The sequence below is a fragment of the Mastomys coucha genome, unplaced genomic scaffold (assembly GCF_008632895.1).
Source record: "Mastomys coucha isolate ucsf_1 unplaced genomic scaffold, UCSF_Mcou_1 pScaffold22, whole genome shotgun sequence".
NCBI classification, from domain to species: domain Eukaryota; kingdom Metazoa; phylum Chordata; class Mammalia; order Rodentia; family Muridae; genus Mastomys; species Mastomys coucha.
The window spans coordinates 31,999,241-32,024,309 of record NW_022196905.1 but is presented as its reverse complement, the minus strand read 5'-3'; the positions used below and the strand labels follow the sequence as shown (position 1 = coordinate 32,024,309).

The 25,069-nt window shown below is 43.9% G+C and overlaps 1 protein-coding gene and 1 long non-coding RNA gene across 3 annotated transcripts in view; one reads left to right on the top strand and one right to left on the bottom strand.

Moving 5' to 3' along the window:
• Stk32b (serine/threonine kinase 32B) overlaps nucleotides 1–25,069 on the top strand; it is a 244,600-nt gene that overhangs the window by 53,787 nt on the left and 165,744 nt on the right. For both annotated transcript variants that reach the window (XM_031341920.1, XM_031341919.1), the window contains exon 2: nucleotides 10,454–10,509. In XM_031341920.1, the coding sequence (XP_031197780.1) occupies nucleotides 10,454–10,509 (56 nt within the window). The remainder of the gene's footprint in view (nucleotides 1–10,453; nucleotides 10,510–25,069) is intronic.
• On the bottom strand, nucleotides 8,209–20,510 carry LOC116070496. The gene is made up of 4 exons (XR_004110422.1): nucleotides 20,404–20,510; nucleotides 10,426–10,483; nucleotides 9,918–10,088; nucleotides 8,209–8,561 (listed from the first exon to the last, which is right to left on the bottom strand). It is a non-coding gene; the product is annotated as an uncharacterized LOC116070496 (long non-coding RNA).

The window sequence follows — 25,069 nt, the reverse complement described above, 5'->3', positions numbered from 1 at the left end:
TCATGTAAAATATTGGAAGCATATGGGATGTTAATCTTTCCTTGTTCATATTTACCTAAGCAATTTATCACTTTTGAGGATTTTGAAGACTCTTCAGTGTTTCAGGATCTATATAAGATCAGGCCACTTGCAGAGATTAATTCTTTAAGACTGGAACCTGCCCCTCATAGAGTGGGTGTTATTGTACTGCCTTGCCTGGCCTGGCATTCTGTTGTGAAGGCCAACTTTGAATTCATAGCAATCCTCCTGTTTCAGCTTCCTGAGTCCTGGATTACAGACACAAGCCTTCATGCTCAATTTGTAAAAGTCTTTTCTTTCTCTTCCTTGCCTAATTGCCTTCAGTAGAACACCAGTAGCAGTGTAGACAGCAGTGGCTTGTCATGCCCTGGGTCTTACAGGCAAGCTCTCAGTGGTTCCTTCTTGACTATGAAGCTGGCATTGCTGCATCAGAAATGATTTTTATTATGCTAAACTGTATTACTTTGTCAAGAATTTGAATAATGAGGACATGTAGGATTTTATCCATTTATTTATTGATTTTTCTTTTGAATTCATTTGTATCTACTTTTGAAGCAGAATGTGACTCCTGCACCACATTTTCATCCACGGATGTTACTGGAGTGATTTTTCAAGCAGTTTGACAAGTCCTAGGCAAGCATAGGGCTTTGTGCCTCAGTACTTCACATTATAAGCCAAGTCCTGCTGGGATTCTTCCCTTTCCTTCAAGCTGATGCAGCTTACGGCTTCTATTCTAGAGGACCATGTGCAAACTGAATGGCAGGGGATAGATAGTCTTCAAAGTGGATTCTAGAAGATGACACTTACATGGTTTGAATCTGTTTAGATGGACCCGTGGTCTCTGTCTTTCATCTGTGTGGTGTGTGGTAGTGAGGTTTGAGTGTCTGGAGTCTTCCACGTGGGCTCCTTTCAATGGGCGTCCGTATGCTCTGTTAACACCAGGCTGAGGATCTTTGCCATCTCTTCCTCAGGGAGAAAGCTTTGGTTTCCTTGTAGTCTAGATTCAGTGTCAGGACAATGCTTGCCTCGTGAAATGAGTCTGAGGGTCCCCACCTCTGAGTTCTTATGCAAGAGAACAGCTGACATTTTTTGCTAGAGTTTGAGAAGGATTGACAGCTCTTCTTTAGTCAGTTCAGTTTTCCTGGGAGGCTGTCTGGCCCCTGGCTATTCTTTGGGGAAGGCTTTTCCTCACTAATTGAGTCTTCCTGCTTGATACTGGTGCATTCGTGTTGGCTTTTTCTTCAGGATTCAGGCTTTTGTAGGAGTCTATCCATTTATTCCACATTGTTCTGTTTGCCAGCTCAGAGGGTTCCTAGAGGTCCCTGTGCTTTGAGGGGCTGGCCGCATCGATCAGATCCTTGATCCCGCCCAGGGCTTGTGTATGCACTATTCGTCAAACCAAGAATGTGTGCATGCTTTTCTTGTCCAGGCAGGACAGGGACTTTCTTTCTATTCTTGTCTCTGAGGCCACTTACTTTAAGCTACCAACATGGCCAGAGGAGTCCTCTGCCCTGGGGACCTATGGACCTCTCTCCTGCTTATCACTGATCACAGTGGCCCTCTGTGACTCTTATTCTCCACCTTCTTCTACAGAAGGCTGGGCCCCAGTCTCGACTGGGCACTGGTTCTTCCTAGGCACCTGTACCCTGTCTGACATAGGTCCGTATCACAATAAGTTTTTGTCCCCATTTTCTTAGTGTGGCATTTACAGTTCTGAAAACGCAAGGACTGAGAACTGGATTTGGGCCTTACCTCTGCATACTGTTGCTTCTCAGCCGGTCGCCTATTCTCACCCTCTTCCCACGAAAGGAGGCTTTAATATATTGTACTTTCCTAATTGCTTTGACACTTCCCATCGCAGAGGAATCCACAGGTGTTCTGTGTGTCTGTTTATGTAAACTGAGTGTGTAGGAGTTGTGCCTGTGAGAACCTGAGGCGATGTCCCCACGTTCCTCTGGTGGGAAGATGACAAAATCAGTACCTAGGATAAGGCTAGCAGGCTGCGTCATTTCTGCCACTCAGGGAAGAAAAGCACAATGCACCCAGCGGGACTTCGAAAGTATATTAGGACTGGGCAAAAAGAGTTTTCATTCCTATGAGCAGAAGAGGGAAAGACTTGCCACTTCATGAGAATGTGCGCTTCAGAAGGCTGCTCAGCCGCAGGGAGCCTGGGAGTCACTGGAGACTTTCTTCTCCGTTGCTTCATCTAAGATACTGTCATTTTCTTCAGACTCCCATTGGCATGTTTCACCTTCTTCCCAGAAGCTGACAAAACCCAACCATGTGTTTGGCAATTTATGTTGTGACTAAAGCCTTCTTGCAAAAGCCTTTGTTTTTACACAGTTTGCTTAACTCCCTGAGCATCTCCAGTTGTGGATGGAACACACGGAGCTGTTAAGTGGGCGGAATATCTCACACTGAACGAAGCTTCAATTGCTCAGGTGGTGTGGTTTACATTCTGAGACCGATATAGAGATCGAATCCTCAGAAGCTGCTTTTTTTTGCCCGGGCTCCATCATTTCCTTCAGGTTTTAATAGTTCCCCTCCTCTGAATTCATTTGTCTCAACATCTAACCACTGTGTCGATCGTAATTTACCCGTGGCTTTCACCTTCCTGGCGGAGCGCTTGCTGCTTTCTAGAGATCTAAGGTTTTGATTATGACTCTGCAAGGCAGTGTTAGTAATTCCTTCTACAGACATGGACACAAAGCCCCAGGTTGGTGGGTAGAGGGGCTGGTATGTGCTCAGTCTTGATGTCAGAGTTGAGGCCACGTCTCACAGTGACAGGCAGGGGACTGTCAATCCATTCAGGAAATATGTCCAGGGTATATTCAAGCAGCCAGCCACACTTGTGGCTTAGAAAAGCCATCATCCCTGTACCCTCCCACAGTCCTCCCTCTGTGTCTCTGCTCTGATTTTCACCTCTTCTAAGGACATCAACCAGGTGTTTTAGGATCCCCCAATGAATGGCAGTGAATGAGCGTGCTTGGTAAGCACTGATTGGTAAGGAGAGAAATCAAATCATTCTGCATCTGCATCAGACTATCCGCTCACCTCTCAGTGCCTCGGCTTCTGTCACTGCTCATGAGGACCAGTGTAGTTCCCTGTGAAGCAGGCAGCAGAATAGACATCTTCCTCCTTGTCACCTGTGACCCTTCCCGTTCTGCTGCTCAGCAACTGAGTCAAACAGCATCAGTCAGTGGATGCTCCAGTCATGCTAGGCCCTGAAGCCTGCACTGTTCTTCCTCCACACAAGGCAAGTGGTCAGCAGTCATGTGGCAGAAATGTCTGTGGTTTAGGTATCTGGGAATCTTCCCCTTGAATCATTGTCCTGAGAGCTGGGTCTTTTCAGGAGGCACGGTCACATGACTTCATGGCCATGTGTTGAAATCAAAGCTCTGGTTCAACTCTACCATGCTGAAGAGTAGAAGGCTTGAATTCTATTCCTAAAAGTGCATACCTATGACTGGCAACTGCAGATGCGTGCACCAGCATGGAACAATGTGTACCTTAAATGTGAGCTTGAGTTTTCGGTCACTTACTTGATTTTGCTTCACTGGCCATTTCTGTGCCAAGGACTTCCATGGTACACCAAGCTGAGCATCTCTTCTTTCCACCAGCACACACCTATCTGGAACCTGAGAATGGGGCCAGTTTTGGCAATAGGTCATTGTTGGTGCAACTGAAGATCTTAAGTTGAAAGCAGCCTGGCTTTAGGGTGAGCCTCAAATGAAGTGGCTGAGTAAGAAGAAAACAGAGACATGGGAAAACAGAGACATTCCTCTCCCTGTGATGGTAGAGGAATGGGTCAGAGTGATGCAGGGACAGGATTCAGAGTGCCAGGGACTGATGACAGAGTTATGGAAGAACCCCTAGAGTCTTCATGAATGGCACAGACCTGCTGACACTTTGGCTCTGGCCTCTTGGCCTCTTGAACTGTGGGATAATGAATTCCTGTTGTTTTAAGCTCCTTGGTGACAATTTGTCAGTATTATCCGGGGAAAGAAATACATAAAGGTTGTTTAGATTGTAACTTATCACAATGTAGAATTCCCTGGAATGGCAGTCTCTTCAAGGAATGGCTGGATTAAGCTGGCTTGTGAACATACGTTTGCAGGATTGTCTTGACCACACTAACTGAGGTTGGAAGATATCCTCACTGTGGGTGGGCTATAGTCTGCAGAAAGTGAGCCGAGCACTCGCAAGCGTGTAGTAACCCACTGCTGTCTGCTCTTGACCGCTGCCCTGACTTCCCTGAAGTGGTAGATGATAACCTGGAATTGTGGGCCATATAAACTCCCTTAAGTTGCCCTTATCATCATATTTTATGACAACATCGAGAAAGAAAATTAAGACATCAGGCACACGGGGAGGAAGGACAGATTGACAGTTGAGTTCTCAAGCTCTCTTGACAGCTTGTCTTATGAATTTCCCACCAGCTCTAAATTAATTTGTGTCCTAACATTGTTGCTGCACTCCACTCACATGAATTAGGCATGCAAATTTCCGACTGCTTACAGAGTCAGTGTTTTGTTTTGTTTTTTTTTTCCTGAGAAGAGCATAGACCGTTAGAAAAAAAGGCTTGGGGTGTTATTAAACACATTTGTCAACAAGGAAACAAAGCGCTCTTTAATGGTGCTGAAAGCAGCGTTGCCACTCCGTGAAGCCAATCCCTTCTTCTGTCCTCATGTGGGGAGAGTGGAGCAGGCAGCAGAGCAGGACCATGAGGAAGGTCTGCATCAAATGCCTAGCATTGACTTCCCACTTCAGCCCTGCCGATTGGCACGGACCCTGGCCAGGATCAGACTCTTGGGTGGAATTTCTCAGCCCTGGGCATGAATGTGAAAAAGACTGGTGCCATCTCAGGAGCCAAGGATGAAAGAAGGCTGTATTCCAGGCCAGAGCCCACAGATCTATAGATCCACTGGGCTTGGGATAAGTTTAGAGTTTCCAAGGTGTATTTTGTAGCTTCTAGCATTTGGATGAAGCACAGTGTGCATGGTGAGCTCAGGGGATCATTTTCAGGAACCCCTCACATAACAGCCTCCTCAAACACTTAGGTTTATTACACAAAACTGAAAATACCTTCTCCTGTTTGTTTTAAACCAGGAATGGCTAACATATAGCCCATATACCTTATGTAGCCCAGGATAGTCATGGATACAGCCTAACACAAAATTCTAAATTTATTTAAAACATTCAGGGTTTTGTTTGTTTGTTCTGTATAACTCAACTGTCTGGTTTTGGGGCATGAACTCTGTAGATAACAATGTCACATTGTAGTGTCCCACAAAATAAACATGTATGCGTTCTTACAACCTACCAGTCACAGGTTGGACAACCTGGTAACTTCCGTTGACTAAGACTAGATGCTGTCCAAGTGCTTGTTACACAGTATTTTTAGGGAATCATGACAAGAGAATACCCTGTGGATGTTTAGTAAAGACACATTGTTTTTGTGTTTTCCCTATGTGATGGTCAACTTTAACTTTCTACTTGACACCATCTAGGACCACCTGGGTGGATAGTGTCAGTAAATGAGTGTCTAGATCAGAGTTTCTCAACCCCTGTTGTAGTCTAACAATCCTTACACAGTGGCCACATATCAGATATCCTGCATATCAGATATTTACATTCTGTTCATAATATACTGTTCATAACAGTAGTAATATTACAGTTATGAAGTAGCAACAAAAATAACTTTATAGTTGGGAAATAATACAGTTCTTCACACCATGAGAAACTGTCTTAAAGGTAGCAGCATTAGGAAAGCTGAAAACCACTGCTCTAGTTCAAGTTTGCCTATAAGTGTGTTTATGTGAGGTAGACTTAATTAATTAAAGGCCTTCCCACTGGGGGAGGGGGAAGGGGCGTGATTCCCTAGGTAGCAGGTCCTGAACTATATAAGGGTGGAAAAATCAAGCTGAGCAGAAGTGAGCAAGCAAGGATGCATGCATTCACTTCTCCTTCTCGTGAATGTCACATGACTAGCTATCTCAAGTTTCTGCCTCCTTGACTTCTCTCCCATGATGAACTGTAGCCAGGAATTCTAAATTAAGATGATCCTAAAAAAGCAAAAAAAACAGTATTTTGTCAAGGCGACATGACTGAAACTAAAGCACCCCAGTTATCTAAGTCCCCAGTTGGACCATGTGTACACAGAACTGAAGCTCTGGTTCTTCCTAATGGAGATCTAGAAGTTCCAGATTGGGTGAGGAACTTAGTCTATGAATTTGAGACACAGTCAACACCAAATATCATTCCTAGGCACCATGGCTGGGGGTGTTTAGTGAAGGCCTTCCCCGTCTGGAACTGAGAGTTCCTGCTTTAATACTGTAATCTGTGACCCTCATCTACTCAGTAGTGGAGCATGGGCTCTAATGGGAGGGGAGGCTTGAAGCCCTGGGTTCCATTCCCAGTATCACATAACTGGATTTGGCAGCACATGCCTATAATCCAAGCACTCACAGCATCCGAAATTCAAGGGCATCCTTGACTAACCTAGGCTACATGAGACTGTCTTTGAAAGGGCAGATACAAGGAAGGAAAAAAAAAAAAGATGCACTAAATAGTGTCTTTCCATATAACTTGGAATGTCAGCTAGGTTTGCTCCCATGGAACTCTCCCTTCCCCATTGTATTGCAGTCTGTTAACCTCCAAAGCCACGTTTTTTTTTTTCCCTCTACATTTTCCTGAGTCTCTGTGCTATTACCCCAACTTGTTTTCCCAGGAGAGTACACACCAGCAGGAGTTAGGTCTGATCGACCACCATAGGGAATCTACAGGTAGGTTACGTGGTGAAGGGAGAAGACATCTGAAATTAGGAAAGAAAGCAGCTCAAGTGGAGCCTCAAGGGTTAAGTCCTGAGGGCAGATGGAACCAGGCTGGGCCTGTAGTGAGCCTGACTGTAGACAGGCAACTAGTCTCCTGGGGCTGCACCTTCAGAGAACATTGGAAAGGCTGCCGTTGAACATGAAGCTTTTTATCCACAGTGGCAGACTGCTGAAGAAGCTAATGGCCCTGGATGCTCAGGGCCAGAGAAGCAGGGAAGAGGGACAGAGGAGCTTGTTGGTGTCAGACCTGTGACAAGTTTACTGCAAGGATCAAGTGGATTAAAGCCCGGTCTAAATGACACTTTTCCAAACTGTGTCATGTCTGAGTGGCTGGACCTGTCACCAGAAAGCACTAGGTCAACAGGGGTAGCTGATGTCTGGAGCCAAGAGATAAAGATGTGATGAACTAGGTGTGCAGTGGTTGTTTATTAAATGATGTCAGAAAGCTATGTGTGTATGTGTAATTTCCTGATTTATACACATTGTAACTTATGCAAAACAGCTTGAGTCAATGGGACGTTCTGGCAAAGACACATTTGAACATCAGGGGCCCTGCAGGGGTCCAGCCCCTGGTGGTGGATAGTGCCCTCCCTAGGTAGTCCTGGGTTTTATAAGAAAACAGGCTGAGCAGGCCAGAATAAGCAAGCAAGTAAGCAGTGTTCCTCCATGGCCTCTGCGTCAGCGCCTGCCTCCAGGATCCTGGAGCTCATGTTCTGACTTCCCTTCATGATATACTGTGATCAGGACAGGTAAACTCAAATAAGTCTCTCTCACCCCAACTTGCTTTTGGTTGTTTTCATCTTAGCAATAGAAAGCAAACTACCATACCCTTTCAGGGTCATGCATTTGAACACTTGGTCCTCAGTTGGTAGTAATGTTTTGGGGGATTGTTCAGTCTTTGAGACAGAAGTCTTAGTTGGTAGACCTAGGCCACAGGGTGTTGGCCCAGAAAGTAACAGCCTGGTCTAGCTTAAGGTTTCGTTCCAGTTTCGTTTGGCACCATGTAAGAGGCTGCAAGCTCTCTATACCTTAGACCAGTCTGTTCCAGACACCGTACGTTCCCCACAGTGACAGACTCTCAAGGTTAACTCTCCTTAGGTTGTTCCTGTTAGGTATTTGACACACTATTGAGAAAAGGAAGTGCTTTCTCATACCTCGCATTAAGAAGAAGGTTGGAGCAGAGTTTAAGCGATATCTCTGACATCACCCTGTTGCTGAATGGTGGGATTCAAATCTAGACAACCAACCTGCCCTCTATATTGATGGCACAAATGACTATCCCTTTGCTCCACAGTAAGATCACAACGGAGCTCCAAATCCAATGATAAAATAGGATTTATACACCTTTTCCATCTGCTTGCTTGTTTTTTTTGTTTGTTTTTTGTTTTTTTTTGTTTTTTAATCAAAAAGGAATCTTTTGACAGTAGCCAGCCCCACCCACTAAACAATAACATTGGTTTGTTTTTGTTTTTGCTTTTCTGGTATGGATAAGAATCTGTCTCCCATGCAGGGACTCAGAATCTGAGTCCTGGTAGCTTTTAGTCATGCCTCTGGAGAGCTGGCTATGGTGTCTGGGGCAGGTGGCAGAGACCCATAGTGGCATTTGCTTTCCAAACCATGGAGATTATTGTTAGGATATGCATATGTCCCAGCACGTGACAGCCACTTGAGCTGTGTTCTAAGTCCATTGTTTTCTTCTTTTCCTTTAACCTGTAGTGAGTGGAGAGAGGTGAAGTAAGGAATTTCTGGTTCCAGTAAGTTAATCTGAAAGTAAACAGAGCTGGGTTAAAGAACAGGAGTTTTACTAGTTAACGGTTAACGCAGCTACTCCATTCTAAGCACGTCAGGTGTTTGACAGCTCACTGGAGTCTGACTTTGGCTTGGCATAGTTTAATATACAAGGAACCAAGTGTGCTCATTGACTTCCCCACACCCCAGCTTCACTTATGCAGTGAGCTAATCAATTCCCTTCATCTTTGTAAATAACATGTCTTTCCTAGTTATTGAGAACGGGCTGCAATTCAGTCAAACGCAAAAATATTTACCAAAGACTTATTATGCACTTGGCTCCATGAATATGGAGATTAGCTCACTCAATCATCCCTTCAGTTAATGAGTAGTTACAGAGTGCCTCAGTGTGTTAGCAAGGTCGGGGCGCTAAGGGAGTCAAGGCAAATAGCATAATTGTGATATTTGACCCCCAGTAACTCAGAATCTAGTCAAGAAAAATGATCAAGCTCTGTAGAGATTTTCATAATGATGTGTTTAGTGGAAGTTACTGCATGCTTAGTTGGAAGTTAGTCTCAGTCCTCCCTCAGGACACAGAAGGATGAAGCAGGGTGACAAAGGAATGCTGGGAGAAGAGGAAAGGATAGATTTGAAACAGCTGTCCTAGGACGAGAGGGACCTGTGTCTGTAGCATGCAGGTAGGTCTCGGAAGTATGGGGTGACAGGACAGGAGCAGGACAGGGACCGTGCAGTTCAGGGAGGAGTATGCTCTCCATGGATAAGACAGAAGGGTCAGGGCAGGGGAGTAAGCAGGGGACGACATGATTGCCATCCTTATCACATGTGCTCCAAGGGAGGGTCAGAGGTTGAGGTTAAGAGGCCACTGTACAGACCAGGTGACAGAGAAAGGTAGACACCAAAGGGGCTTCAGGATGGACAGATGAAAGAGAACAGAGGAGGAAATACTGACCCAAATTTGTATTGGGTCAGGGAAAAGACTGAGCATGTGGAAGTTGCTGAAGGGAGGTTTCAGGAGAAGGCTCTTCTCTAGAGGTCAAGTAGATACTTTTGAAAGGAGGGAAGACACCTGGGGTGTGGCTCAGTTGGCAGAGCACTTGCCTAGCATGCATGTAGTCCTCGGTTCACCCCATAAACTTAGCACTGTGGCATGTCTATAATCTCAACACTCCAAAGGTTGGAGTGGCTCAGGTCAGCCTGGGCTTGAAGAGGCTCAAGGTCAGCCTGGGCTACATGAGATCCTGTGTTAGAAACAAACAAAAGGAAAGGGGGCTCAGGGACCCAGAAGGATGTTCATGACAATCAGGAGTACTGCCATACCTTGTTGACCTGCTTCAGTGCAGAGGTTGGTAGATGCTGGTCAGTGAGGACTGGAGGGTAAAGATGCAGCTAAACGGTGACAAGGGATGGTGTGATTCAGGGTGACAGCAGGTGGGTGGCGTGCGTCAGCATGCTTGGCCTGCAGTAGCCTCATTGCCAGGGTTGGACAGACTGTGTGGAAGGATCAGGGAGAGAACACAACAGCAGGCACAGGTAAGCTGTGGTCTGATCTCAAGAGTGCTGGGGGCACCAGAGGGGCCTTCCTTGGGGATATCCTCTTGGAGCAGGGAAAAGCACATAGGAGAATGTGAAATCCAAATAGCTGGCCTTTCCTGTTGTCACTTCCTTTGGCCCCCTGTTGTGGTTTTGACTATGTTTGGGGGAAAATGAAATGTCCCTCATCTGGCAGTGCCTCAGTGACCAGGTGCTAATACCAGGTGGATAACACTAGTGGGCAGACGCCGGCAGAGCAAGTGGGTAGTACATGGACACAGAGTCCACAACTGACCTGATTGTCGTCTTCTCCTTTTTTACAGTCAACTTTGACCACTTCCAGATCCTACGGGCTATTGGTAAAGGGAGTTTTGGAAAGGTAAGAACAATGTACTTTTAACAACAACAACAGAAATATGAAAGTCTTGAAGCTTGGGCTTGAGCGTGTGTGTTTCATGAGGGTCTGCTTCTGTGCTGGGTGCTGGGTGTTTTTGGCTGACAGAATATTTCAGTTTAGTAAATCTGAGACCTGAAAGGAAGCCTTAACGCTTTCCTTGGACTCTGGTCTATTTAACTCTGAAAAATGGAACAGAGTCTGGGCTTAGGTGATTTATGGTGGCAGTTGCTTCAATATTGCTAATGCCAGGTCTTCTTTGAGAATGTAAATGATCAGAGTGGATTCCCCCTCTCAACCCGAGCTGGCTCTTTCCAGCTCTTGAACATTTGTTTTTTTAGAAAATTTACATTGCTAATTCTTGACTATGTGGGGGTAAAATATAAAATTAGGAGAAGGTAAAGATTTTTAGGGGAAAAAGTTGCACAAGCCCTAATCTGTTCTCAGAGGAACTTCTCTTGGCAATAATTATTCTAAGGACCTTTGAAAAGGCAGGTGCACTGTTATTCTCAAGTGCTGTGATTTACTACTTATAGATGCAATGACTTAGACTCAAAAAGTTAGAACCAGTACCTAGTAACTCTACATTACTTTTTTTTTATAGCTAAGACAGGATGCCCAATATAAAAAGTGAAGGAAAAAAGATTTGTCTTGGCTCATGGTTTCCGGAGGTTCAGCTCATTGTCATGTGGTGACAGGGGAAGGTGGTGAGGGATTTTCTCATTGATGGATGAGCACTGCCCCTGAAACACCGCTCTTTAGATAGCTAGGTGGGAAAATTGGTTTGCAGATTCCAGATTTTATCAGAAAATCTTCCATCTGCTTGGAGCTGGTTAGTGTTTGTCAACTTGACACAAACTGGAATTGCCTAGGAAGAGGGAACCTCGGCCGAGGAATTGCCTCCATCAGATTGGCCCATGAGCATTATCTTGATTGATGTAACAGGTTCCAGCACACTGTGGACAGCTTGCCCCCTGGCCCCCGAACAGGTGGCCCTGAGTTGTATAGGGGAGCAAGCCAGTAAGCAGCATTCCTTCATGGTCTCTGCTTCAGTTCCTGCCTCCTGGTTCCTGCTCTAGTTCCTTCCTTGACTTTTCTGGATGGAATAAGCCTTTTCCTTCCCTGGTTGGCTTTGGTCAGTGTTTCATCACAGGAAAAGAAAGCTAGGGCAGGTAATTTTACCTATATTTCCCATCTTGTGCTTTTAGGGTCCTTGCATTACTGAAATGGTTAAACTTTCCACTATGGACTGAGTAGTCATGAGGATGGGAAGCCCTGCTTTTATCCTGGAGGATTTTTTTGCGTGTGTGTGTGTGTGTGTGTGTGTGTGTGTGTGTGTGTGTGTTATAAGCATGCATGGACAAGTATGTGTGCAAGTGTGTGCACGTGTGGTATATACGCATGTGTGGGCAGGTGTGTGCAGGTACATGTGTGTCCACATGTATGTCAAGACTTGTGGTTGTGATCAGGAGTCTTCATCAATCACTTGGCCTTATTCACTTGACCCCTGCAGGGTCTCTCAATTGAACCCAGAGCCCATGGTTATAAAGCTACCATAACAGCTAGCTTGCTTTGGGGATCCCATGTCTACACCTTCTGTGTGCTTAAAAATACTGGTAGGTGTTTTGCCCACCCATCTTTTTTGTGAGTTCTGGGAATCCCAACCGCTGCCCTCATGCAAGTTCTCTGTGATGCTGTAACTGCCAAACCCCTCCCCTTCCCTGGCTTTGTTCCTGAGCTGAGAGGAGAATAAGTTGCTGCTTCACTGTGAAGAAAAGTTCTCTCTAAGTTTTCCTGAGGCTTCCTCTCCTAGATCAAGAATTCCCCTTCTTGTCACGGCACAGTACTATGACAGGGCCATGTCACATGGGCTGTGAGTGAGTTCATCAAAGACCAGACTGATGGTAAAGAACGATTGACGCAAGTCACTAGGAAGGCAGAGGCAGCCAGTTCTCAGAGAGGAGATGGTGTCCTGGAGGCTGGGAAGCTTTTTGTGTAGATTGTTAAAAGGAAAGTAGGTAGTCAGATCTTATCAGAGGGGCGTCCGTGAGGGTATTTCTTTAGGGGAATGGTTATCTGTGTGAACATTTGATGTTAGGTGGTCAGAGTTTTCTTATTAAGGTGAATTTTTTTCAGTAGCATGTCACTGCCCAAAGTCAGAACACCACTAGAGTGTGCTATGTCGATTCTTACCATGGACATTAGTCCTATGTGGAGGAGACAGGAGCCTTGCTCTGACTCCAATCTACTATGAGGCCAAACATCCTTGTTCTGAGGCTGCAACTTCTCAGTATAGCCACCCACTCCTGGACAGTGTTCATGGTTTAAAACTCCACGGTAGTGTTTGCTATGTCTTGTTGAATAGTCACATGCTTTTCTTGTGTCCCTTGATATAGCTACTGTGTCTCATTATTTTGAGAGTTACATTGTTTGGTTTCCAAATTTTGAAGCGACTTTGTATACATCACGGAAATCCAAAGTGGATATGTTGGATCAACCTTTTCATTAAGGTTTCATTGCTGTGAAGAGATACCATGACCAAGGCAAGTCTTATACAGAAAAACATTTCACTGAGGCTAGCTTATAGTCCAGAAGTTTAGTCCATTATTGTTTTGGTGGAAATCATGGCACTGTGCAGGCAGACATGGTGCTGGAGGAGCCCAGAGTTCTACATCTTGATCTGCAGATGGCAGGAGACTGTGTACCATACTGGGCAGAGCTTGAGCACAGGAAACCTCAAAGACAGCCACCAACAGTGATACACTTTCTCTAACAAGGCCACACCTCCTAATAGTCATTCCCTAGGGGCCAAGCATTCACACACATGAGTCTATGAGGGCCATTCCTATTCAAACCACCACAGTACTCTTTGGCTTATGTCTAGTGTGTTTTTATTATTTTATTTATTACCCTTTCTTTGTTCTAGTTATTCTATTTCGTATGTTTCAGACTGAACATTCAGAACTCCCTTTTCATTTCTCTAGCAAGGTAATAGCTTTCCTGTACTATATTTTTAAATTGTTGCTCTAGGAACTCAGATGTTTACTTTGTTTCATAATGTTTTTCTAAGATACAAGAACACAGAGGTTGCACAGCTCAGTCTCCTCCCTGTCAGCCTTTCTACTCTAGTTGTCAAATTTACTGTGGTTTCTTAACATTTAAATCTCTAAAGATGATATTAGAGGGTTTTTCTGTTATTTAAACTATATACTAGTCTTGTCTCTCACCTTTCAGAAAGTTTAGTTTTAAATATTTTATTAACTTTTGGAAGGTTGTGATAATTCTATCTAGGTGGAACCTTTGCTTTAAAGGTAGTTTCTTCCAGGGTTTATGTATCCCCTCTTTTCATTTCTCTGGACCACACTGGTCTTTATAGCATGCAGCGATGTTACAACAGCTGCTTTCATTAACTCATGCTTCCTTCTTATCTCTTTTATTTTTACATTTCTCCTCTCTTTTTAAAGATCACTTTTATATTTTTAACTTTCAGGTTTTTTCTAGTTGTGTTATGATTGTACTTCCCAATATTTTTTAAATTGCCACTGTAAGGATTAGAATACAAGTCCTTAATCTCCCCCGCCCCATGGTCTACTGAATGTTAAATGCTGGGCCTTGTATCTTTTACATTACTTATTTTTTTAAAAGATTTTATTTATTTATTTTATGTATATGATGAGTACACTGTTGGTGTCTTCAGACATACCAGAAGAGGGCATTGGATCCCATTACAGATGGTTGTGAGCCACCATGAGGTTGCTGGGAATTGAACTCAGGACCTTTGGAAGATCAATCAGTGCTCTTACCCGCTGAGCCATCTCTTCAGCCCCCTTTTACATTACTTATTTCTGTACTGAGTATGGCTACACCTCCTGCTTCTATACCCATTAAGTATGTTTAGGGCATGATGAATGATATGCCATCAAGTTTTCATTGATTTTCTTATAAATCAAAAAAAATCAAAATTTTTATAAGCCTATGTGTCCCCCCCCCCCCGTTATTGTTTTGCCTTTGGGGCAATGTCTCAGGGTAATAGAAGCTATCTTCCGACTTGCTCTGTAGTTTGATGACTGGGGACCCCTGCTCCCCACCTTCCCAAGGCTGGGATGCTAGGTTCCAGCTTTTAAAACACATTTTCAGTAGAGTTTTAACTTGGCAAGCCCCAGAGATTCCATCTCTTCTATGGGCATGGTACTCCCATCCTCTGTTTCTCAGGTAGCCTTCTTGCTGTCTACCTACTTCATGTTCTCCTTGAGGGTCTTCAGACCTGGGGAATGTCATACCAGAAGTTCTTCATCTCTGTATTTCTCAGAACAGCTATGACCCAGAAATCTAGGAAGCCTGCCCTTGACCCCAGTGATGGTAGCTAAACTTAACAGCAAGAACACAGCCCAGCATGTCAGAACCTTGCACATTTTCACCTTAATACACCAATTCAGTCAATTCAAAGAACCTTGCAGAACCTCTTCCAATCAACATGACAGTTGGGGTTTCATAGCTTTCTTATGTGCCCTCCTGTCACTGACAGTTTAGGTTCTGAACCGTCTGCATCTCTTTGTGACATCCTGTTTGACACACGTTAGCATGAGGCTTTGCAATCTTTCAAATTGGCTTTATCCTGTCGCCATCCCTTGACAATGTTGTCTGCATGTCCTGCTATCTGGCACATGATCTATTCTTGGCATCAGCTGTCTAGAGTATTGATGTCTTAGAAATTTATGCTCACAGTCGATCTTTTAGAAGTCCCAAGCTTCCTGGCATCTATTTGTAAGCCACCACGTAGCAATGTCATAAAGACCCTTACATTCTTGGGAATTGTACATTAATGTCAGGTGCTTGGGATGTGGTTAGCTTGCATTCCAGGACCAGAAGATAGCTCTGTTTTGATTGAACTACCAAATAATGGCTGCCTTTGTAGCTGATTAACTCTCAAGGCTGCTCTGAGCTATAGTGGAGTCAGGCGAGACCTCTTTTAATAGGGAGTGAATGCTGGGAGCTTTGCTCTCTGCCTTGGGCAGGCTGCCTGTCAGCATTTATTAAGGGTTCCTTGTGAAGGATGCCAGTAGTCTGGCTATCGGCAGGTACACATGGGACCTACAGCTATCACATTTCCCATGCACCACCAAAGCAAACAGCTTCTGATGACTGAATTGAGGAAGAAATAGCCTTAAAAAATAAACCCTTTGGGGTCTGTGTTCAGGGATAGTTGAAGTACAGCAGATAGGATTCTGGACACTTGGTGAAAATACTTTGGATTTGGGGCAGTTCTGGTGTATATCAGCTCTAGGTACCTGGGCCAGTGAATAAACTGGCATTCAACTTGGGTGCTAGTTTCTAATATAGATTGGGAATGGAAAGTCACAGAGGGTCTTGGGCTCCCATTGCTGTTCTGCCCACTCCTTCCTAAGGTAATGATATCCCTTTCTTCAGAGGACACATCAACTACTCACTGGAGTCCAAGGTGGCTGTCACTCACCATCTTTGTCATGTACCCCCAAAGATGGGCATGTGATGTGACGTGGTTTGACCTCGCAATGGGTTGAAAGCTCAAAGGGTTGTACGACTCAAGCAACACCATCCACCTTCAGTGAGAGGAGCTGTCCCTTAAGTATCAGAGAACAAGCTGACTCTGTGGGTGCCATTTTCCCCACAGTGGCTGAAGTTGAAGGCTTGTCTAACAGGAGAAAACGATGAGGCTCTAAGCAAAGAAACAGACAAATGCAAGTGGTGGCCGAGGAGTTGTGAGTCAGGTGGGCAAATTAGCGCCACATTGGCATACCCAAGTCTGGGAGCTGCTGATGGCTTCAGACCTTGTGGGCATCCTTTGGTGGAGCAGCAGAAGCGAATCCATGGGGAGGTAGTCCCTTGGCATGGACTTGAGCAGCAGCAGGGCAGATTCCTTTTCAGGAGAGGGTAGAGAGCACCTGCAGCAACACCAACTCAGGGGTTCCCCTGGCAGTGTCATTGTTGATGGGCCCTTCTGTATGAGGACTGCAGGACTGAAGTAAAAGAAATGCAACTTCTTCCACTAGCCAGAGGCAGCTTATGCATAAAAAAGAAAAAAGAAAAAAAAAAACACACACAGAGAATGTAGCCTGGAGTTACATGATAATAGCCCTCCATGTTCCTCATAGGAAGATTCTGGGTAAAACTGAGTTGGCATTGCCCAGATGATAACCCAGACTCAGTACTGCCTTGTTATGTACAGAGATAGGCACTCCCCATACACAAGCCCAGGTCAAGTGTCTTGTCTCAAGCTGCCAGCTCTGCACAGCTACATATAAATGCGGTGTGGAAAAGGGCTTGTTTCAAAGCAGAAAAACCAGCTTGGTATCCAGATAGTTACAGGTCCATCTAGGAGTTCTGTCAAGACGATGCTGCAGGTGCAAAGGCCCTGTGGTAAGTGCCGACGTCCCTGTGGGCATGTGGTCACCCACGTCTGCCTGATGCAAAGCATCATTTCCGCCAGGCAGGACTCTGAATGTGTGGTTGCTCTGTTTAGGAAACTATGTCAGTTAATTAAGTTGTGAAGCAACATTTTGTGGATGAGCTCTGGCTTGCAATGTTGGCCCAGCCACAAGCCGCTGGGCAAGTTGCCGGACTTCCTCGGCTGCTGTTCTTATGTCAGAATCCTTTTTTTAAGAAACCTTTAAGGAGATGCTTGTATGAGCTGCCCTTGTTCTCCCAGACATAGCGAGGAAGGATGAGATACATTTGTTTGCAATGAAATATTTATTCCTTTCATATTAATTAGTGCATTTGGTTGGAGGCATTCTTGGAGGACATTGTGTGTGGCTCCAGGAAATGACTTAATAAATCGCTAATTGCCACAGGAGGTGCATGCTCCCTTACGATGCCTCCAAGCTCTGGCTGGGGCCAAGGACACTTCCCTGCCAAAGATGCTTGTTTATCCAACCAGAAGGCAGGTCTCCTTGCTCATTCACATCTTCAGTTTCTTCGACAGTGAGCAGTCCTTGGGCTCTGCTTCCAACAGAGCTCTCCTTGCACTTCCTGTCTTTGTCAGAGACAGTGGGTGGTGGGGATGCAGACATCAGAGGCAAACCCTTATTGATCTGCTGCCTCCAATCAGGCCCCATCTGTCAACAGTGCATTCATCTATGAGATCATACATAGGTTAACTGGCTGATGAAGTTGGACCCTCATGGTTGACTCACACTCCGTCACATCACCATCTGGAGACCAAGCTTTGACAAATGAGTCTTTGGGGGCATTTTACACTCAAGACATGGCAGCTCTGGAAGTCATAACTGAAATCAAGGTGTGTCCAGGACTGCTTTCTCTCTCCTTGGTTTGCAGACAGGCTCTTCAAATAGTCATGTCTCAGTGTGTGCCTATGTCCTCAACCTCTCTGAATGAGGACCTCAGGGAAGACTGGGTGAGGGCCACCCTGTGACTTTATTTTCCCCATGTCCTTACCACAGGCTTCTTGTTAAAGAGTCACACTCTACAGCCTGGCTTTAGGACTTCAGCATATGAATTTGGGAGATTATAATTTAGTCTATTACATCAACTCTTGAAACACATCACCCAAGGTGATCTATAATCTTTCTCTGTCACCTTTGACACAAAATCTCTATGATGTTAGTTGAAGAGTATCTTATGTAAATACCAGCAAAAGTCAGATGATTCAAGCCATGGCAGGCAGCGTTGGTGTTTCAGCCACCTTAAGAATCCTCCACGGGGTTCAATTCCCACACTGGTGTCCTTGAATACAGTGACTAGGGACCAGTATTTTACAATTGTCTTAGTTGGGTTCCTATTGATGTGGTAAATACAATGACCAAAAACAGCTCAGGAAGGAGAAGTTTATTTCTTCTTACAGATTGGAGTCTATTATGGAGGGAAGACAGGGCAGGAACTCAAGGCAGGTACCTGGAGGCAGGAACTGAAGCAGAGACGTGGAGGAACCTGACATGCTGGCTTGCTTCTCATGACTTGCTCTGCTTGCTTTTTTATAGCACCTAAGACCATCTGCCCAGGGATGGCATCTCCTACAGTGGGCCCTATCACATCAATCATCCATTAAGAAAACACCCCATAGACCATTCTACACGTCATTACACTGGGACACTTCTTCATTTGAGATTCTTCTTCCTATCAAACTGTAGCTCATATTATGATGACATAAAACTGTCCATCACAACAGTAAAGTACAAAGCTATGTAAGCTTGATGTGCTCTCTCTTTAGGGGGTAGTAGCAGGTGCCAGCAGAAATGGCCTCCATAACTCCATAGGCACACTGGAGACTAGGATTCATAGACTGAATTCAAAGGTCTGGATGGCTGCCAGCACATTTGTTGGGGTTCTCCAGAGATATAGAATTAATAAGGTGTGGCACACACAGAAAGAGGTTAATCAAGGAGATGGGTCACAGGATTAAGAAAGTTGATAAATGGAAACATCAGGAAACAGGCTCAGTGATAGGCACTGGTAAATGGTGGAGCCTCACACGTGGTAAGATGGGACACTGAGGTGCTCAGCTTTTCATTCAGGGTGGCTGGAGGTGGGTCTCAAAAGGGAGACACCAATGATTGGGGCCCAGATTTGTGGACCTAGGTAGGAAGGGAAGACAGCTTAGGCTCACAATGGGAGATGCATCCTCAGTTCCCAGCTAATGCTGATGTCTGCTGTAACATTACCAGCTTTCCCGCGAGCCTGTGATAGCTAAGTTGCCAAAAGGATAGTGAGAGCCCTGGCTAGAAAAAGGGTAATGAAGAGGAAGCCAAAAGAAGTTTCTAGAAGGTTCTTAGGTATGTATCTGACTCTAGCTGCACATCAGTGTTCACTACGATACCCCCTTGTGCCCCCCAAAAGCCCAACTAAACAACCAAACCAACAAAACCACCACAAAATTAATATGTCCTCTGGAATTTCTGGGATGCTCATGGGTCAAGGCTGTCAGTGCTGGGGACATGAAGTTGGTGATGCCCAAGAGATGCTGGTGCTGTGTGGATTCCCCATGGGCATCATTCTTTTGGTGGTTTGGGAGCCTTTTCTGCCTTGCTGGAGTTGCACACTCTTGGCCCACACTTTCCTTAGCATGTGTTCTACTAAGTTAGTGCTTGTGTATTGTCACAATACATCACAGTGACTGATGATAACCCCAAAGCCTAATTGATTTCTACTAATGAGAAGTTAATTGAGGCCTTCCCTTGTGGGCAGCTTAGGGTGACTTTGGTCAGATCGCTTGTTCTTGCTTCATTAGCTATGATTTCCTGTGGACAAGGCTTGGGGCAGCCTTATTGAGGAGGGTTAGTGCCTCTTAAGGCCTATTTTTAGAGTTTTATGACAGGTACTTCCAGGACATAGGCAGAGTGTCTATAAGCCACAATGCTTATCTTCACTCCGGGTCACCTGCCCAGCATGGAAGCTATGTGCAGTCATGTGCTGTTGATTCCTCTATAACATGGCTGTTTTGAGTTAATAGGGGTTAGCCTAGGTCTCCAGGGCTTATTCCAAGTGTTGATTGGTCCATCACCTGGCAATGCTTCTGTGCAGCTGTTCCTGGAGCTGTTAGGGCCTTAGCAGTGTCATGGTAGTCTTAACCAAGTAGATTGGGGCACTCATTCTCAGTAGGCCAATAAAGCCAAGAGGCAACTAAAAATCAAAATAAGGACATTTATTCATAGTGGCCATGTTGGTAAGAGGAAGAAATAAAGTAGTCCAGTGATACGCCAAAGACTATTTTCAGGTTCTGACATGAAGTTTAGGCTCAAATAGAAGTATATATTACTAAGTAGCCATGGTTCAGATGTGGTCCTGCCCTTTACTGATTCTTTATTCTCTCAGCTCTAGTATCTTCTAGTCTGAAATATCAGAACCATGTGAGATAATTTTATAGGAGACAAATCCTTTCCCTACCTGGTACCAGACTTCAGCCTTCTCCTTCTCTTCCCAGTATGAGATTGTTGGGGAAATTCCAATTCCATGGGGACCACTGTTTTAACAGCCAATAGGAGGGTCACACATGTCTCTAGAGCACCTTCCTTCCTGACACAATGGGCTTACTTCAGTTTCATTTTAATATTCTAATATTCTATATTCCATATTCTAAAGTTTCATTGTAGGGGCCTATCACCATCCTTGGCATCTGTTTTATGCTACTGTGAGAAGGATTTTCTTATTTTCCTGGTTTTACCTTAGCACATTCATTAGTAGGTAGAAAAACTGATTCTTTTTGTATATTGCTCTTATATCTTGCAACTTTGCTGAAGTGTTGATCAAGCCAAAAGTTTTCTGGTTGTGTTCTTAGGGTGTTTTAAGTGCAGGGTAAGACTGTCTGTATATAGAGATCATTTGAGGATGTGGGAATATAGGTCAGTCAGTAGAGTGCTTCCTTAGAACCCAAGTTTTACAAAAGTGTGGAGCATATCAGTAGGGACTGGTAATCCCTGCAATAGAGAGACAAGACAGGTGGATCTCTAGGGCTCTATGACTAGCCAAGCTGGCCTACATGGGCGTTGGTCAAAGGGATACCGTGTATGAAAGGAATTGGTTGGTAGAAGCTGAGGAATTAACTTTAGTTTTTCCAAAACCTTTTTTTAATGATTGTTCTTAAATGCTTTAATCTCCCTCCACTCACCAGAGGTAGTGGGAAAGAAAGAAGACCTGTTTAGAAAGGTTATTTGGAGCAACTCCCACCTGTGATGTCTGGAAATTAGCAGTTCAGTTCACAGGTCAGCAAGCAGTGGCAGCTCGATGCAGTCGGAAACACTTAAATGCCAGCAGTCCAGTTTGGTAGACTCGGGTTAGCAACCGTGGTGACACGACCTAGCAGAGACGGGTCTCGGCCTCAGCCAGCACCGGTCAGCAGGAGGAGCCAGGAGGAATGCTAGGAGAAGCTCTCAGCTGTGCCTCTCTCAGGGAAGGGAAGATCAATGAAGACTCAAGACTCACAAGCGTTGCACAGCTAGCTCTATAAGCAAGACTAGCTTAACCCCTGTCATTGTCCATCAAGTCTTTTTTATACTCCCTCCAAACATCACATGTTCTGCATGGGTATTGCCTCAGTTTGTGCCTTGCCCTAGCACATGGATCTGTCTCAGGTCACATCACTCTGCCAATCAGCCCCAGTCAGAGGAAGCAGCAAGAAACTGCAGCACACCACCAGAACCTTTTCCGGCACCTTTCTCTCTATGGAGTCCTAACAAATGCAGCTCAACCATGTAATGTAATGTAGGGTGAACCAATACATGCATGTCGTTAGCAAAGAATCTTTTATCACATGTCCTTTCACGTGCTTGCTTTAGCAGAGCATCCTTTCTCCTGTGTCTGCTTCAGTTAAACATTCCTTCATGACACTGCCTCAGTCTTTCACCTGTATCCACTTCAGCTAAACATTCCTTCACACGTTTGCCCCAGCAAAGCACCATCCAACCGACTTCCCAAAGAACCATTAAGCTTCCACTTCAGAAACAACAACCTAATGTTGCTCTGTAGCCTCCACATACGTATACGTACACACCCCCAGCCCCATCTCACACCCCCACCCACATCCCCACCAAAGAAACCATAGAAAAACTTTTAGTTTATCATTTAACTGTTTATACTACATTTCTTTTTCTTGCTTTATTATTATACAAGAATTCTACCATTATGTTGAATGAGATTGAAGACAGTGAACACCCGTGCCTGGTTCTTGATTTTAGGACGAATGTTTGCAGTATTTCCCCATTTAGTATAATGATGGCTGTAAGTTTTTCATATATAGCCTTGATTATGTTGAGTTATGCTTTTTCTATTCATAATTTCCCCGGGGACTTTTAAAAGCCCTTTCTGCATCTACCAAGATAATCTCATGCTTTTTATCCTTGATTATATTTACATGTTACATTCTACTTACTGATTTGTGCATGTTGAAATGTCCTTGAATTCCTATGATGAAACCAACTGCACAGGGGTGTGCAATTTTTTTCAAATGGGTTATTGAAATTAGTTTTCGAGAATTTCATTGATAGTTTCCTACATTTCTAAACATTGGGGAAATTGATCATACTTCCTTTAATAGTTAAGTTGTGTCCTTAACTGTTAGCTGCTATTTTTATATCATAGTGATACTGGTTTCATAGAACGAGTTAGGTAGTGTTTCTTCTCTTTCTATTTTATGGAAAAATTTGAAGAGCATTAATGTTTTTCTACAAAGATATGGTATAATTCAACATCAAATCTATCGAGTCCTGAGCTTTTTTGAATTAGGAGACAATTACTGCTTCCATTTTATTGTTACACATGAATGCAAGGGCACTATGCATGTCTTGTGCCACAGAGGTCAGACAAGGGCTTCAGATCCCCTAGAACTGGAAGTTGTGGATGTTGTGAGCCACTACGTGGGTGCTAGGAACCAAGCTCCAGCTTTCTTCCAAAGCAACAAATGCTTTTAACTGCTAAGCCATCTCTGCAGCCCCACTACTTTTGGGTCTAGATGACCTGTTGAAAATAGGTGTTGGAGCCACCCATTAATTTTGTCCAGACTTTCTTATCATACTCTTTTACAGGCTTCTGCTTGCTTGGTTTACAGTTTTCTATCTGTTGACTCTCAGTATTTTGCCAATGCGGCATGTTTCCTTCAGACAGCAAACTGTATGTATTGATCCAGTGAGTTAGTCTTCATCTTTTAATTACATAGTTGAAGCCATTTATATTTACAGTTTTTATCAAGAGACGTTTGCTGATTCCTTTACGTTTGCTGATTCCTTTAATTTTTATTGGTGGTGTTGTTTTTTGTTGTTGTTGAATTACTATTTGTTTTTTCTTTCTCTCTTATTCATCTCAGGAGACTCCTGGATGAGTGAGCAGGGCAAGTTTAGTTATTTCCTAGTTTGGTGTTTGGTTATTTGTCTCATTGGTTTTCTTTTGTTCTGTTTGCCTATGAATTTCACTTGTGACCACCTTCTTCCTCTCTGTGTAGAATTCTTTCAGATATTTTCTACAATCTGAGCTCAGTGTTCAAGGATGTCTAAGTTGTAAGTTTTTCTTCATCAACTTTGGAAAATAGCTTTGCTGGATATACCATTGTTGGTTAGTAGCTGTTTACTCTCAGAACTTGGATGAAGGCGATCTGTGCTTTTCTGAGTCTTAGCATTCTGCTGAGAGGTCCGAGATCATTTTGATGAGTTTGCTATTGTAATTGGTGTTTTTCTTTTGTGGCTATTAATAGTGTGTCTTTATTCTGAAATAATATGGAAAGATTTTTTTCTGGTAATGAATGGTAATGAATGTTAGAGATTTAAAGTACTTCCTGAATTGTGGTCCATATCTTTCCTTTGGTTTGTGATTTTTCTCTTTTGTAATATCACTGAGTAGGTTTTCTGTACCTTTAGTTTGAAATTAAGCTCCTTCTACCCTGTAATTCCTTAATCTTTTGTTCGTGTCTCAGAGTTCTTGAATGTTGTGGCCATACTTATTTTTTTTTCTTGGTTGCTGGTTGAATACAATAGTTCCTAATTTTTTTCCTTTTGTCCTTCCTTTTTTTTTACAATCCTGATATTCTTTCTTCTTCTTGAACTAGTCTACTAGTCTGTAATGATTTCCACTACTTTGTTTTGTTGGCTTATTGATTTTTTTCATTTACAACGTTTCTGATTTTTGCTGTTGGTTCGTTTGTTTCAGAATCTTAATTTTCTTGCTTAATTTCCTGTCCACAATGATAAATCAGCTATCCAGAGCCTGAGCTGACTTACTTCATTTGCTGGTTTGCATCCTCTTTGAACTTACTTGTGAGTTTTAAGGTACACTTTCAAATCCTTGGGCATTTTAATCATTTTGTTACTTTTAGTTTGAGCCATTGAGAAATGATAACCTTTAAGATAAGTCATATTGTTTTTGATTTTCATATATAAGTTATGTATTTGTTTTGAAATTGACAAATTAAAATTGGACGTCTCTGAAGGAAACAGCCTACCTCCTACCTTCCTTTTTTTTTTATTACCTTTTTTTTACGGTCTAGTTGTACCTCCATCCCAGTTCACCCTACCACAGTTCCTCATTCTATTCCTTCTCCCCTGTCTCCAAGAGGATGTCCCCCTCCCTATGCCTCATCAGGCCTCAACTCTCAGGGTTAGGTGCATTTTCTCCTACTGAGGCCAGACCAGGCAGTCCTCTGCTGTATATGTGTCGGAGGCCTCATATCAGCTGGAGTATGCTGCCTGGTTTGAAGCTCAGTGTCTGAGATATCCCAGGGGTCCGGGTTAGTTGAGACTGCTGGTCTTCCTCCCACCTTACTTCTTTTGAGTGGTTTGTTGTACTATAGCATTCATGAGACAGAATCCACACCTCTCCTCCCTCCCGTAGAACTTTATAGGTTTACAGAAGTGACTGCTAAATTAGTCAGCAGAGGAAAGGCTCTTTCTGAAACCATACATCTGGCAACTTGTTTTAGATTTGTTGAGATGCAGAATTGTGCCGTTTCCAATCTACCATCTTACTCGTCTCCTGTTTGGTTCCCAGTCCTCTTTTGAGAATGTAAATGAGAAGCAACAGAAACAAGAGGCTCTGATTGGTGACATTATCCACCCACTGCTGTCTGCCT